The sequence below is a fragment of the Magallana gigas genome, chromosome 7 (assembly GCF_963853765.1).
Source record: "Magallana gigas chromosome 7, xbMagGiga1.1, whole genome shotgun sequence".
In the NCBI taxonomy this organism is placed as follows: Eukaryota; Metazoa; Mollusca; class Bivalvia; order Ostreida; family Ostreidae; genus Magallana; species Magallana gigas.
Window position 1 is genome coordinate 4,961,871 of NC_088859.1, and position 13,498 is coordinate 4,975,368.

General features: G+C 34.3%; 2 protein-coding genes and 1 long non-coding RNA gene across 3 annotated transcripts; 2 read left to right on the plus strand and 1 right to left on the minus strand.

Annotated features, from left to right (window-relative positions):
* Positions 1 to 699: 699 nt before the first annotated feature.
* Positions 700 to 4,420, plus strand: LOC105326159 (leptin receptor overlapping transcript-like 1). Its single transcript, XM_066067161.1, has 5 exons — positions 700 to 718; positions 1,275 to 1,343; positions 1,715 to 1,901; positions 2,585 to 2,694; positions 3,917 to 4,420. Exons 3-5 carry the CDS (start codon positions 1,728 to 1,730, stop codon positions 3,918 to 3,920), a joined length of 288 nt encoding a protein of 95 aa, XP_065923233.1. The 5' UTR covers positions 700 to 718; positions 1,275 to 1,343; positions 1,715 to 1,727; the 3' UTR covers positions 3,921 to 4,420.
* A 734-nt stretch (positions 4,421 to 5,154) lies between these two features.
* LOC105326152 (BRISC and BRCA1-A complex member 1) lies at positions 5,155 to 13,492 on the minus strand. The gene is made up of 7 exons (XM_011426018.4): positions 13,272 to 13,492; positions 11,015 to 11,073; positions 7,562 to 7,682; positions 6,713 to 6,819; positions 6,291 to 6,414; positions 6,041 to 6,127; positions 5,155 to 5,848 (listed from the first exon to the last, which is right to left on the minus strand). Exons 1-7 carry the CDS (start codon positions 13,464 to 13,466, stop codon positions 5,666 to 5,668), a joined length of 876 nt encoding a protein of 291 aa, XP_011424320.1. The 5' UTR covers positions 13,467 to 13,492; the 3' UTR covers positions 5,155 to 5,665.
* Positions 8,495 to 9,550, plus strand: LOC105348027 (uncharacterized). The gene is made up of 2 exons (XR_010707965.1): positions 8,495 to 8,936; positions 9,374 to 9,550. It is a non-coding gene; the product is annotated as an uncharacterized lncRNA (long non-coding RNA).
* Positions 13,493 to 13,498: the final 6 nt, after the last annotated feature.

Below are 13,498 nucleotides of genomic sequence, written 5' to 3' on the forward strand. Positions count from 1 at the left end.
AATGCCTACACTTTTCGATTAGGAAGGGAAATTTTTGTGTTTTGAAATGGTGTAAGCTTTTCCTTAATGAAAAAAAGTCATGGTTTTGATGTAAGTTGTGCATTGAACAAATAAAAATAATTCATTGAACAGGCTTCAACAGGGACATACATGTACTTGCTTACATCTTTGCACGCCAAGAGTTTTTGGTCCACTCTGCTCCAAATTAACTTTTTCTTGGCATATCATATTATGAATACTTGATGATGCAATAGCACTATCTAGCAAATAACTGGCCTGGAGTAGTGCCTTTTGCAACTTTATATTTTTATCAGGTGAAATAACAGGTTATACACACACTACAGCAGTACAATAACGTGATAAAATGTTGTCTGGCAAATCTTATAAAAGGGCATATAAAATGAATGAAGATATACCCACATACATGTAACAGAGAAAGCAAACATATTTTTTTTTTATTTTACATAGATTATTACTTGGTCGCCATATATATATCATCAGCTTAACAGAAAACCTGTTTGCAAAGCTGAATCAATTGGTAGTTTAAGTACTGATGCGATATGCTTTTTAGTACTGATATTCATTTACCGATTATGGTTGTTTTTATAAAAATTAATGTTAAGATATTCATTGCGTTCAGTTAATCTAATCTAATTTTCTTCTACTCTCTTTTCATGTTCCCTCTCTGAACTTTTACTTGGCTTGGATATGCAACAGCGTAAGTACCACAGCATTGATATTTTAAAAGTTTTGAACTGAGCAGTGATATTACAAAGTTTAAATGTCAAAGATGCAATTATGAAGCTTTTGTTATAGAAAAATTCATGTGTATTACTGTTATGATAATGATGCAATGAAGAAGTGTCAGTATATAATGTTAATAGTATTATCGTGTAATGATAAAGTATCAGCAAGTAATGTTGAAGTAACAGCATATGATACTGACGTATCAGCATGTAATGTTGAAGTATCATATACTGTATATTAAGTATCATCATATAAAGTTGTAGTATCTTCATATAATGAAGATCAGCCACATAAGGGAGCTGAGGCGTTCCATAGGTCAATATTTGACAGCTGTTTCGATAAGCAAGTAGAAAATTTCATCCCACCAAAAGTTCAAGCTCTTGTTAAGACAACTTTGCTAAGATTTTAGTTATTTTATTACAAATATTGCTCCTCTGTAGCAATATGATTTACAATGATTATCCTGTGTTAGTGTACTGTTTATGTTTCTGTGTTGATGTACTATGCATGTTTTTTTCTGTTTGTAGATTGATAGCGCTCGCCTTCTCGGCTGCCATTGGTATCACATTCCTGGTCCTGGGATGTGCCTTGTTTCAGTGAGTTACCCGAAACAATGCATTGAAGATGATTACAGATACCAAACATGTGTCAGAGCCATTAATATATCACGATGCATTAAAAAACATCATGTGAACCCTGTATGAACATACAATGCATTGATAATAGAAAACAAGTGAACTTTCTATTATCAAACAGTATTTTCATTACAGGATAGGACTGGTTAAGGTTTATGCTAGATCTATTCCAAGCCGATTTGATATTAATTTTAAGATATTTTTTAATTTATAAAAAGATTCACGGGAAAATGTAAAGTAATTTAGTCGACTTTGGTTGCTTTTTGTCCTTAAACTCGTAAACCTCGCTCACTCTTTGTTGAAGTGACTGAGATTTTTTTATATTTGTGTAGGAACTGGTGGCCAATGTTTGTGTTGTTTTTCTACTTCCTGTCCCCAGTTCCCACTGTGATTGCCCGTCGATTGTCCGGCAGTCTGGACTCCTCCAGCAGTGCCCTCATTGAGCTGTGTATTTTCCTTACTGTGGGAATCGTCATTTCTGCGATAGGATTACCAGTTGTCTTGGCCAGAACCTCTGTGGTTTGTAGAATTCATTATTGCAAAGACGGTACCATTGTAAATATGGTATCATTATAAAGATAGTACCATTGTAAATATGGTATCATTGTAAAGATAGTACATGTTTCAAGAATATTAGTTGATAGATAGTCATACAGTTTTTAAAATCAGATTCATTTGCAAGGCTTTAAATTGCCTGGTTTTGTTGGCTAAGAGATGGGCTTTACAATTAGCAGAACATGTGTATATTAGCCTAATTTGTTTAATTGGTAATGTGTTCAAGTACCTGTTTGTAGACGATCTGTAAAGTTTATACTGTGACTATGTAATTGTGTATTGTGATTATGCGTAACTTTATGCTGTGACTATTTGTAAGTCAATGCTGTGATCGTTCTATCAGTACTACAAATTTATGTCTATCTGCTGTTTAATGCTGTCAATCTGTGCTGTTTATTGTAAATTCCTTATATTACTTAATTCCACGATCCCGCTGGTTTGTATCAAATCGCGAGAATATAAAATCGCGAATGTTGAACTTTTCTCCTTATTTCTTATAGTTTTCAACTCTCAGAAAATAATGGCGAGATTTTAAAATCCGCGAAGGATGCTTCTCGCGATTTTATGTGCGACTGGATATTAATTCCTCGCGTTTAATCAGGAATTTACAGTATGCTGCTAATACATGCTGTGACTGTCTGTTGTAGATCCAGTGGGGAGCCTGTGGACTGGTTCTCGCAGGAAACGTGGTCGTCTTTCTGACAATCCTGGGATATTTCTTCGTGTTCGGCAATGATGACCTAGACTACTCCTCATGGTGATAAACTCGGATCTGATTTCTTTTCTGTAATAAACGTAGACAATGTGACCCATTAATGTGTGCATGATTGCAACGGTTAGGTGCTGCGAGAATGACTGTTGACAGTAGACGTGAGATATAACTAGTGTGCTGCGAGAATGATTGTTGACAGTAGGCGTGAGATTTAACCAGTGTATTTTCTCTTACAGACTGGCTCCCAGTGTAAGCATTACTGCTTGTCATTTGTTACTTATAGTAAGATAAACACCAATCTATGTAGATATTTATTTCCTATGTATATTATTTTCCAATATAGCCTGGCTTACTAATACCTCCCCCTCTACACAAATTAGTCACCCAACAGAAGCCTTTACATACGTCCACATACAGACAGGAGAGGGCTCTGTGAAACCTCAGAGGAAGGCATTTAATTATGTACCCCCATCAAAACCCCACCAAGCGTCATTCTTATATAGATTTGTGCATGCACTCAATACATATTTATTGAATGTCAGGATTTTTTGGCCTCCTGAGCTTTGGGTTACAACTTCATACTTTTTTTTATCTCAGCTGATTATCTGTTTAGAACTCCAGCCTTCCACTTATGATTGAGAATTCTTGATTGGTTGTGTAAAAATCAAGTATGACTTATGAAGTTCAAGGTCAAGTAAGATGGAGCATGGTAGTCAACAAACACAACATTTGTTATTCTGCATGGAGGGTTCAAGTAGGAATAGTTGTTCTCTGTCAGCTTTGATTAACACTCCCTGATATTGCTGGTGGTTTCTTTTTATGGTTTTTGTATGCATTGTATAAACTACAGCATGAAAACAATACATGTCGAATCCCAAGGCACATGCTGAGCAGATAGTTTTGTCTAATTAAAAATGTTAAAAGTAAAATTGGTTGCAAACTTGCAGTTCTTTATTTTTTTTAACTCTTCTAACATGTCAATACAAATTTGATTTACATGTACTGTACTTTATAAGTTTCAATTTGATATACTGTGTCTATAATATGTAGCAGTATTAATTAATACCATACATTTCATTTGGCAATGGCTTGTATATAAAGGCTTTATTAACGAGTAATTATGATAACAAATGGATGGCCACATTAAATTTAATCATTCAATTCCCATGCTATTTAGTTAAGTTTGTATCTCTGATTTAGTTTTAGTATTCAGTACATTCAGATTCAGTACATGTTATTTTTCATTTCATCATCACCATTTTTCTAGGTAAAAACAAATCAATGTGGGCATGAAGTACTAATGTGGAGCTTCCTTTACACTCCAATCTCTTGATGATGTGACATCTCTAGACAGGAGTCAGTTCTCCATGTTCTATGTCTGTTGAATTTTTACCCTGCCTTTTTATGCCTGTCGTTAATTTCTGATCAAATATTCATCACAGGTTTGACTCACTGAACTTGCAATATGAAATAACTGTGTACATATTCTGTCATTCACATAATCAAACCACAAGCCCAGCTTTGTCCACAATCTTATGAGGTTTAAACCAAGGATTCAGCAACTAATGAGATAATACATGCCTTGCAATGCTGTCATATTGAGGCCCATTAACTGTGTAGTGAAGTAATTTTTATCAGGTTAATGCCAAAATATACATTACTCTTTGTTATTTATGATTTATGACCATATTTTGTTATTCTTCAATGACTATTATGTTTATTATAGCATGGATGTGTTTTTATTCAATAAAAACTGTCAAAAAGTAAAAAACTATGTTTTATATACCAGTTCTCATTCTTTTTAATACCGATAATTCACTTTGATAGAATTTTGGCTGATTATACTTTACTCACAGCAAAATATGGGTCAAGATTACAATTACGTAGTAGGCTCGAACTTGGGACCCTTTGGTTTATAAACTGCAACACTCTACTGACTGAGCTAAATTAGAGTCCACTACCGTAGTAGGAACATGGAGGTACCGGGTTTATTTCACACACCATCACCCAAGTAACATGATCCACCAGAGATATTTGAGTATGTGAAGTTAAAGAAAGGCAGGGTCACACCTCTTTTTTATCAGAATAATATCTTGAGATACAGAAAAACCTCATATATTCAAATCACTGGAAGTTGAATATTACCATTTCTAGTTCTAGGTAGAGAGATTACAGAGATGAGAATTTAAAGAAAGTATTAAAGTAAAGTTAATGTATGTAATTATATAGGGTATAATTATACATACCCAAAGATACTCTATGAACATGAGTACTATGTATATGTATATTTTTTCTAGGGATTGTAATTTATAGCCAGTTACTTGGTCTGGTCTGAACAGATGAATATGGTGTATATTTTCAAGTATGTGAGTAAGTTTACTACTTTGGACACAATCCCCAAGTTATGATGAGAATTGTCAGAATTTCTTGAATTAGTTGGAAAATAAATATACTTTCCAAAGTTGCATAATTATTTTGTGTTCAGTAAAGATGTACTCAAAAAACTACTTGTTAAAATGATTTTATTGGCCATTTATTATTTGGCTATTATTTGCAATCAAAGCACACATTTAACTTAACAGACTACGCATCATGACACTATTTGCAAATTAAGTGGTGTTATTCATCACTAAATAATTACATCCATAGTAACTTCAGAATTCAAGATGGACATTGCATCGAATTTTCAAATTGTCTTGCTAATTATTTTTGACAAGCCAAATATTTTTTAACAGGCATTACTCGGAGTAAGAATATAAATTCAAATTGGTAAAAGGAAACTGGGTTTGAAAAAAAGAAAGAAAAAAAATCATTCTCCAATAAAGAACATGTAGCATCAAAACAAACTTGGATCTACATGTACAACATAAAACATCAACCCTCTGTCAATAACGATGTCCAAACTATCAACCCTCCTGGCTGTTAAAATGTCCAAACAATGGGGCCTGTCTGTCTGATATTAAGAAGTCAGTATTTCATGACAAGTCACAGCTTTGCACTGAACAGAGCTCAGATATCAAGTATCGGTGAGGTCGGCAATGTTATGAAGGCGGTACGCAATCTCGCTCTGTAGGGGGCGCTGAAGAGGATGTGCTAACAGTTTGGCCATCTGGTCGTACAGCCGCGTGGGATTTCTGGCAGCTTCAAAGATGTAGGACATTCCCTTCTCATCTAAGTCACAAAGTCTGTCAAAGATTTCCTGTAACAAAATTATATTTACAAGTCATCATATCGCTGCAAGATGGCATGATGATGCAAAAAAAAAGACAGAAAAATCATTGATTAATAATAATTATCAGAAACCCATGGCAGTCTCACAAGGAATAAATCAATTACCAGGTATGTAATAAACAAATTAAGTATTAATTGCTGGAACTGGGAACAAACTGACCTCACATCTGTTTTCTGGTGATTGTGGTTCATGTACATACATTGCATCAAAGAAAAAGTAAGGGGAGCTATCTAACTGCCGGAAACTCTGAAACAAAAAGGAGAAGAATAATTAACAGGTCTGCAGATACAACTAATTTGCAGAAATCTTTAAGTTCTCTTTACTTTACAAAACAATTTTCATATACACCACATTTATACTGATGCATAAAGATGAAGAGGATGAAAGGACACAGTGACCCATTACTAACCTCTTTATTTCTGAACTCAATGAGTCCATTGGATCGTCCGTATATAAACAACATTCTGACTATGTAGGGTGGGGGGAGGATTGTGGTGTCTCCCTCTAATTCTGGTAACGGAACACACTGGTGTCTAAACAAGCAAAGTGTCACTGACTGTCCCAACAATCATATGATAGTAATTCTAACTAATAATTCAACCACCAATCTATGTTGTAAATGTTAATCTCACATATTTTAGTCTCTGTCACTCATAAAAAATTTTTGTCTAGCTTGTTATCCTCTCTTTCTCTATTCTCTTTTGCCCTCACATTACTGTCTGTCTGTTTGCCTCTCTTCTTCTGTCGTTTTCTCTCTCTCTCTCTATTCTCATTTGCTCTCACATTGCTCTCTGTCTGTCTGTTGCCCCCCCCCCCCCCTCGAAGACTTACATAAGATCAAACAACGAGGTGGCATTGAACGACTGAAGCTCCACAGTGTCCGACATGTCATCCAGGGCACTGATGATGGACCGTACATTTCCCGTGAAATCTTTCACCTACAAGTCATTCATTTCACTTTAATGTGCCATTCATATCATATCATTATCAAAATACTATTTATTCAAAGCACAGTCATTGACCAGTACTGAATATCATTTAGTAAATGTCACAAAAGAGGCCCATAAAACCTCAACACCTGAGTAAATCAACAGAAGACATTAAAAATTATATCCATATTATGTTACATACATGTACCTGTATAATATGTTGTGTTAGATAATGAATTAGATGCAAAATAAACTTCTGATTGAAAAAGAACAAGATTCACACAGTAAGTTCTTGTAAAGACTTATTTTAAGTTACCTTCTGCACCATTCAATTTGGTTTTAACTGTGAACTACTGGTACACCTGTTAGAACTTAGAACTATATACATAGTTTGTCTGCTAGATATTCAGTAGGAGTAAAAAAGACTTCTTATGAATTGATAAAGATTAAAAAAGATTTCTTAAAAAAGTGATTTAAGTACCTGGGAACCAGAAGAGTAATGCTGATAAGTTCAAATTTCCATTAAGTTTTGAATTCATGGATTAGATATTTGAATATGTATTCAATAATAGTTCACTGCTAAGTCAGTGAAAGAACTATAGATTATGAATATGTGTATTAGACACTTTTTAGTCATTTATCAAATGGAAATGTTCAAAGAATAAAATTGGAAGACTATTTTTTGATTCATAGATACACCTTGTATTGTACAGCATATATAAACATGTATATACAAGATATGCTAACTTACCCATGATGCCTTGTCAAAGAGATGGACCAATGCAAACTGGTGATTTCTGTTAAGTCTCTGCTTACTGTGTAGAAAAAAAGACAGTGCTCTTCGTACCAGCTTCATTGGGGTCCATTTGTCTCTGTCAATTAAAGTTATCTACTGAGCAAAGGCTATGTTAAGTATGTGTTTTCAGAACATATCCTTTTAACAGTTGACAAATACCCTAAACCTGCTACAGATTCCTGGCCGTTTTGTACTACATGAATAATTCTATACTTATAAAAACATTTTGTGAAAATCAATAATCCAACAAACTTTAGGCGAGTAAATAAACTAGGTCCATTAAGGTAAGGTTTGCAATTAAAGGGAGATCAAGTTACCCTCTATTTAAGATATCCCTTACCAAAATGAATTGTTTGCGGCAAACTTGCAGCAAACTTGCCGCAAATTTTCGGCAAACTGATTAGTTTACCAGAAAACTTTAGAACTTGTTTGCCGATCTTTGCCAGTAGTAGCGAACTTCTGGTAAACCTCTTATATTTTGCCAAAAGTTTACCAGACACCCAATTATGTTTGCAGCTTCTTCGCCAGAAGTGGCAAACTTTTGGCAAACACCTAAAAATTTGCCAGAAGTTTATCACAAACATTTCTTCTTTTTTCTCTGTTTGTTTTACTTCGTGAGCTTGCCAAAGCTTTACCAGAAATAAGACTTATACAATTTCATATACACATTCAGCACAAATTTAAGACTGTCAATTATAATGAATTGCTTTTATAATTTGTGTATAGAGAAAAAATAAATCTAATTAATATTATTGGATTTAAGTTTTATTCTAAGATAGTCTCGATAAAAATATTGTTACGAAAATAAGATCAACTTTAATCGCATGATGCTTCATAATGACCCCCCCCCCCCTCCCCCCCCCAGACCCCACGTATTACGTGAACACTAACCTGTCTGTTCTTTTGTTATGCTATATTCTTTTTTCCTACGTTCAAATATCAGTCAACTTGGATTTGAGTATATAAACCGCTTGATGTTGAATCATGTAGATTGAAGAGTTTTCCGTAACGTTATGCTGTTCAGTGTTTGTTTCTACTTTTACTTTTGTTTCAATGTTAAGCTACGCGCGCGCTGATTGGTCGATCAATAGCTAGCCGCCAATTTTCACATTCGATGCTGCCATGTTGTCTGCCATCACCGAGATGGTAAAGTGAATGAAAATAAGGGAATAAGGCTGTGCACAAGGTAAAAGAAACATTGTCAATGGAGTGTTTACTTTTGGAAAATCCACGGCTAAACAGAGGACGAATATAAGTGAATGAATCGAGTCTCAACACCCATGGCCACTGCATGCACCATCTGCATGATCATGAGCACGTTTTTGAAAAAGTAAGTGAAGTAATGAAAACATATTCGTTGAATGGCAGTTTAAACAGTTATTGGAATTTAAAACGAAAGACTGTGATCTTTTATAATGAGTTTAACAGTATAAGGCCGTCCCTATGACAATGCGGGGTGTCGAATCGAGCAAAACGCTCGTTATTGACATCGTTGTGATGCATGAACAAATGATTAAAATTTATTTAAACAACGCCAAATTTAGGAAATTATCATTACATAGTGTAAAAGTACATTTTATATGATTTACATTTTTATTACTTAAATAAAAGAATTCATGTTCTACTCGCATAGTCAGAGTTAGAGTAGGCCTAGTGCAAATTTGTAGCTTTATATAGATTTATAGATTGAGTAAGTATATGATAGGCTAACTTGTTTTAATCTGAAAACAATTGTGCTTATATGAAATCCATTTATCTTCCCAATAGGTGTCTGCCCTGGTGACTGGGTTACACAGACCTAAAGAAAACCATGCAAAAAAAAAACCCACTGATTTTATGATCAAATGATGCAACCAAAAAAGAGTGAAGACAGAATTTGTGTAAGACTTACGTAGAAAAGCATATAAACAACAGTGCTGAAGTCTGACCATTCCATTGTGGGCATTATTGTGATATTCGGCTATTTGTGTGATATTGTTTATGTGTGAAATTAAATCGGAGAGCACGTACAGGAGACCGTCATAAAAAAGACATCGAGAATGCCTTAAAGAATCCGTGATTAATTGTAACATGACCAGTGACCGTGCAGGGCTTAATTGTGAACTACCGGTAAAAGTATCGACCTAATTTCCGAAAAATATGGTATATGGTTTGAACTTCGCTCATTGTGAACTTTTGACAAGTCCATCTGTGCATGCATGTTGTGATCAAACTGCATTCAAGTTTATCGATCTGCAGCAACAAATCATCACCTATCGGTTGAGTACCATTTGTCAAATTTCAATATGGTTTGTTCATCAGTTTTTTGTTTATTTTTGAAATATATAAAATGTGTAAAATTTTAAGTTAATTACTTGTGTCCTTTATCTCTAATTTTGCTGCAACTGTTGAAGTAAAACAACATCTTTGTCAATCACCAGTAGAAGTTATTTGTTAATTGATTGAAAAGCATAGTACATATATTAGTAACTCATTATTAAATGATTATTAGTGTTTATTAATTGTTTTTCTTATGTTGTAATATCTTAAAGTTGCTATGTCTATCTGTAAGCTTGCGGCAAATTTGCCGCAAACAGTTTGCCGGAAGCTAATTTGCATACGAATTCTGAACTTGCTGCAAATTTGCCGCAAACAGTTTGCCAGAAGCTAATTTGCATACGAATTCTGAACTTGCCGCAACTTTGCTGCAAACAGTTTCCCAGAAGCTAATTTGCATACGAATTCTGAACTTGCCGCAACTTTGCAGCAAACAGTTTGCCAGAAGCTAATTTGCATACGAATTCTGAACTTGCCGCAAATTTGCTGCAACTGTTTGTCGCAAATTTGCAGCAACCTCTCTGCAAATTTGCGGCAACTGTTTGCCAGAGGCCTTATATTTTGGTAAGGGATAACATCAAGATTTACTGGTACAATGTATACAAAATAATACATCATAAGATATGACATCAAAATTTACTGGTACAATGTATACGAAGTTATACTGCATACAGGGTTATATTTGCCCCATGTAATTTTCGCCCTTCTACACTTACAAATATTTTCGCATGTCTTGAATTCACCCAGATACAGGTGTGTGTAAAGAGACATATCGGTAATTTGAGACATTGGAATTCGCCCAGTCTATATTTGCACACTGACAACAAGGGCATTTCACAGGTTTTTGTAGATTACCATGAAAAAATTAGGAAAGAAGCACTTAATAATGTCCACATAATTGAAATCCATGACATACATCCGCTGTAATATCCTGTAATATCATTTATATGTTTACAGCAAAAATTTAGAATAAAAACCAAACCATCAAAGAACAGTCTTTATTCATATTGCAATATACAAATTTAATATTGCTTGAATTTTACTATTTTTTTGTATCACAATGGAAATACCATCATTATGAGTCTTTCTTACCCTGATCGAGATCGAAATGAAACTTTATCCATCTCTGAGCTCATGTCCAGACAAATAATCTGTAAATATGAATATATGGTGGTGAGAAAAGGTAATAGGTAAGATATTGGTCTATATAGGCCACTCAGCTAGTACTATGCACTTTTGCTGAGATATTGAGATATATGAAATATTGTAATGTTAGTTACGTTTTGGGAAATATGATGCAACAGCTTTAATCACAAGTGCTAGGGACCCTAGCTACTGTCACTAAACCAACTTTTATTTGTAAGGGAAAAAAATTTGCGAGGTTTTACAAGAGCCCAATCGCCACAAAAATATCTTGCGGCAAACAAGCCCTTCTCGTATGACTGTAATAACAACAGGAAATTTACTTGCGAAAAATTAGTCATCATGAACCAGTTTACTGCCAGTGAATGGCGAAATAATGTCATCATGAATAAAAGTTGATTTACAGTATGTATACATTGTATATGCATGATATAAGTCATATGACATTATACATCATACATATTGTCATATTGATATGTCATGTACTTGTCTGTTCTGGACACTGAATTAAAAATAAATGATTTGTATTCTATATTAAATTATAATCAGTTAATGTGTATGCATAAGTGTGTCTTACTCATCCTATATAAAGCATGATGTATGTCTGTAGTTTAATAGCCCAATATTTCTTTCAACATAGGAAGACTAAATGAAGTGTAAACTGTGTAAGAGGGATGGGCCTAATCGGTAGCAAGTCGTTTCGGCCTTTTCTACGCTCGGCCCTAAATATGTTCGGCCCTAGCGAGATTCGGCCCTAGCAAGATTCGGCCTTAGATACTTAGTCGTTTCGGCCTGACTTATTAATTACTGTTGTTTTAATAAATGTTTTTGTCACAGTAATTTCTGTGTTGATGTTTTTGGAAATGGTGTGTGTCCCCTATCTTCGACATCAAAGTTTCCGTCAATTAAGATAATTAATCGACCATTTACCAAAGGGTACAAATTTAATGATGAGATTATAATAAGGCAGATCAGAGTCAACAGAGTTCGAAAATATAAAGGATGAATTTCGGAGATAGTAATTTCAACACCCCCTCCATTTTCCTACAATGTAGTTTCGAATACGTTTTCTAGTATCGAATCAAGCGCCCTCTATCACTTCTGACCGAAAATTTTGGGGCGGATTAATTTCAAAATTGCACTAGAGGTACATGTCAATAGACTTATTAATGAAGAAGGAAAAATAAGTGTGGAAATATGTAATTTAAACAAATAATATGATCGTTATTTTTATCGTACCGTTTTCCCGTCAAATTGAAACTGGACTTGAACAGTTTTCATTTTGCGTTACTTTATGAAATTGAATTTTCATGAAAACACTTTATAATAGTAATTAATGATAAGTAGTTGCCATTTGCCTTTGTTTTTCCCGTATATCTATCAATATATCCAGCCAAATAATACTTCTGTCGCAATGAACCGATACTAGGAAAACTACACGTGGTTCTGTCTGAAGTCGTAATTTCATTCAAATCTCAATTATTTTTTGATATGATGCATAATATCATTAAATGGATTACAATTACTAATTATCCACTAAAAAGGGTTCAATAACAAACTTATTCTCATAGTTAGGTTTAATTGTTTTCACACTTTCGTTTTTTCTGGCTTGCACTTCCGGCAGTTCATATCTGGGTCACCTTTTTAATTTGTAAATAATACGGTAAATAATCATGCAAATGTCAAACAACTCCACACACCGATAGAATATTTATTTCTGTATTATAATTAAATAGCTTGGATTATTTTAAATTTTGGCGTCAGTGTCATAATTCAAATAAAAAAGTTTTTGATTGACTTAATTCTCATTTGATTATTTACCTGGGTTTAGAGAGTTGTCTACATCATAATTATTTAACCTACTATAATTTTTTATTTATGAAAATTCCGAAAATAGGCTAAGAATGTCTAAGAATAATAAATAAATATTCAAACACTAAATAGAGTTCGAAAAATTGGCTAAGAATGTCTAAGAGTATTTCAGCGACTTATCAATACACTCTAAATACAAATAAGAATGTCTAAGAGTAATAAGTATTCAAACACTTTTAATACACAAATAATTAAACTCAGGCCGAAACGACTAAGGGTCAAACTACTTGGGGCCGAACCTACTAGGGTCCGAATTTATCAAGGACCGAACGAGGGAAAGGCCGAAACGACTAGAAATCGCCTAATCCGGTCTATGCAGCTGCCTCATCCTTACTATTTTTTCAGGGCAGTTGACACGGGGTAACGTGACGTCATCCTGACTGGAATCCCGAGATTTTACGTCTTCGTTGGCACTCTCCTCACTTCTTGCTCCAGGCTCCACGTCAATGATATCATACTCGTGTATAACACTGGAAACAAGTCGGGAATAATTCTCTTGATCGCTTCCACTTTCATTTTCGGCCTCCATTTTTATAGTCTCAAAGCAAAGGTTACAAATAA

What these genes read in the sequence shown, in the direction of transcription:
- LOC105326152 (XM_011426018.4), bottom strand. Translation starts at nt 13,466, where the DNA reads ATGGAGGCCGAAAATGAAAGTGGAAGCGATCAAGAGAATTATTCCCGA. An exon ending in TCAACTGCCCTGAAAAAATA is followed by an intron (nt 11,074 to 13,271) that starts GTAAGGATGAGG and finishes TCATATTTACAG; the next exon opens with ATTATTTGTCTGGACATGAG. An exon ending in TCTTTGACAAGGCATCATGG is followed by an intron (nt 6,820 to 7,561) that starts GTAAGTTAGCAT and finishes AATGACTTGTAG; the next exon opens with GTGAAAGATTTCACGGGAAA.
- LOC105326159 (XM_066067161.1), top strand. Translation starts at nt 1,728, where the DNA reads ATGTTTGTGTTGTTTTTCTACTTCCTGTCCCCAGTTCCCACTGTGATT. An exon ending in TCTTGGCCAGAACCTCTGTG is followed by an intron (nt 1,902 to 2,584) that starts GTTTGTAGAATT and finishes TGTCTGTTGTAG; the next exon opens with ATCCAGTGGGGAGCCTGTGG.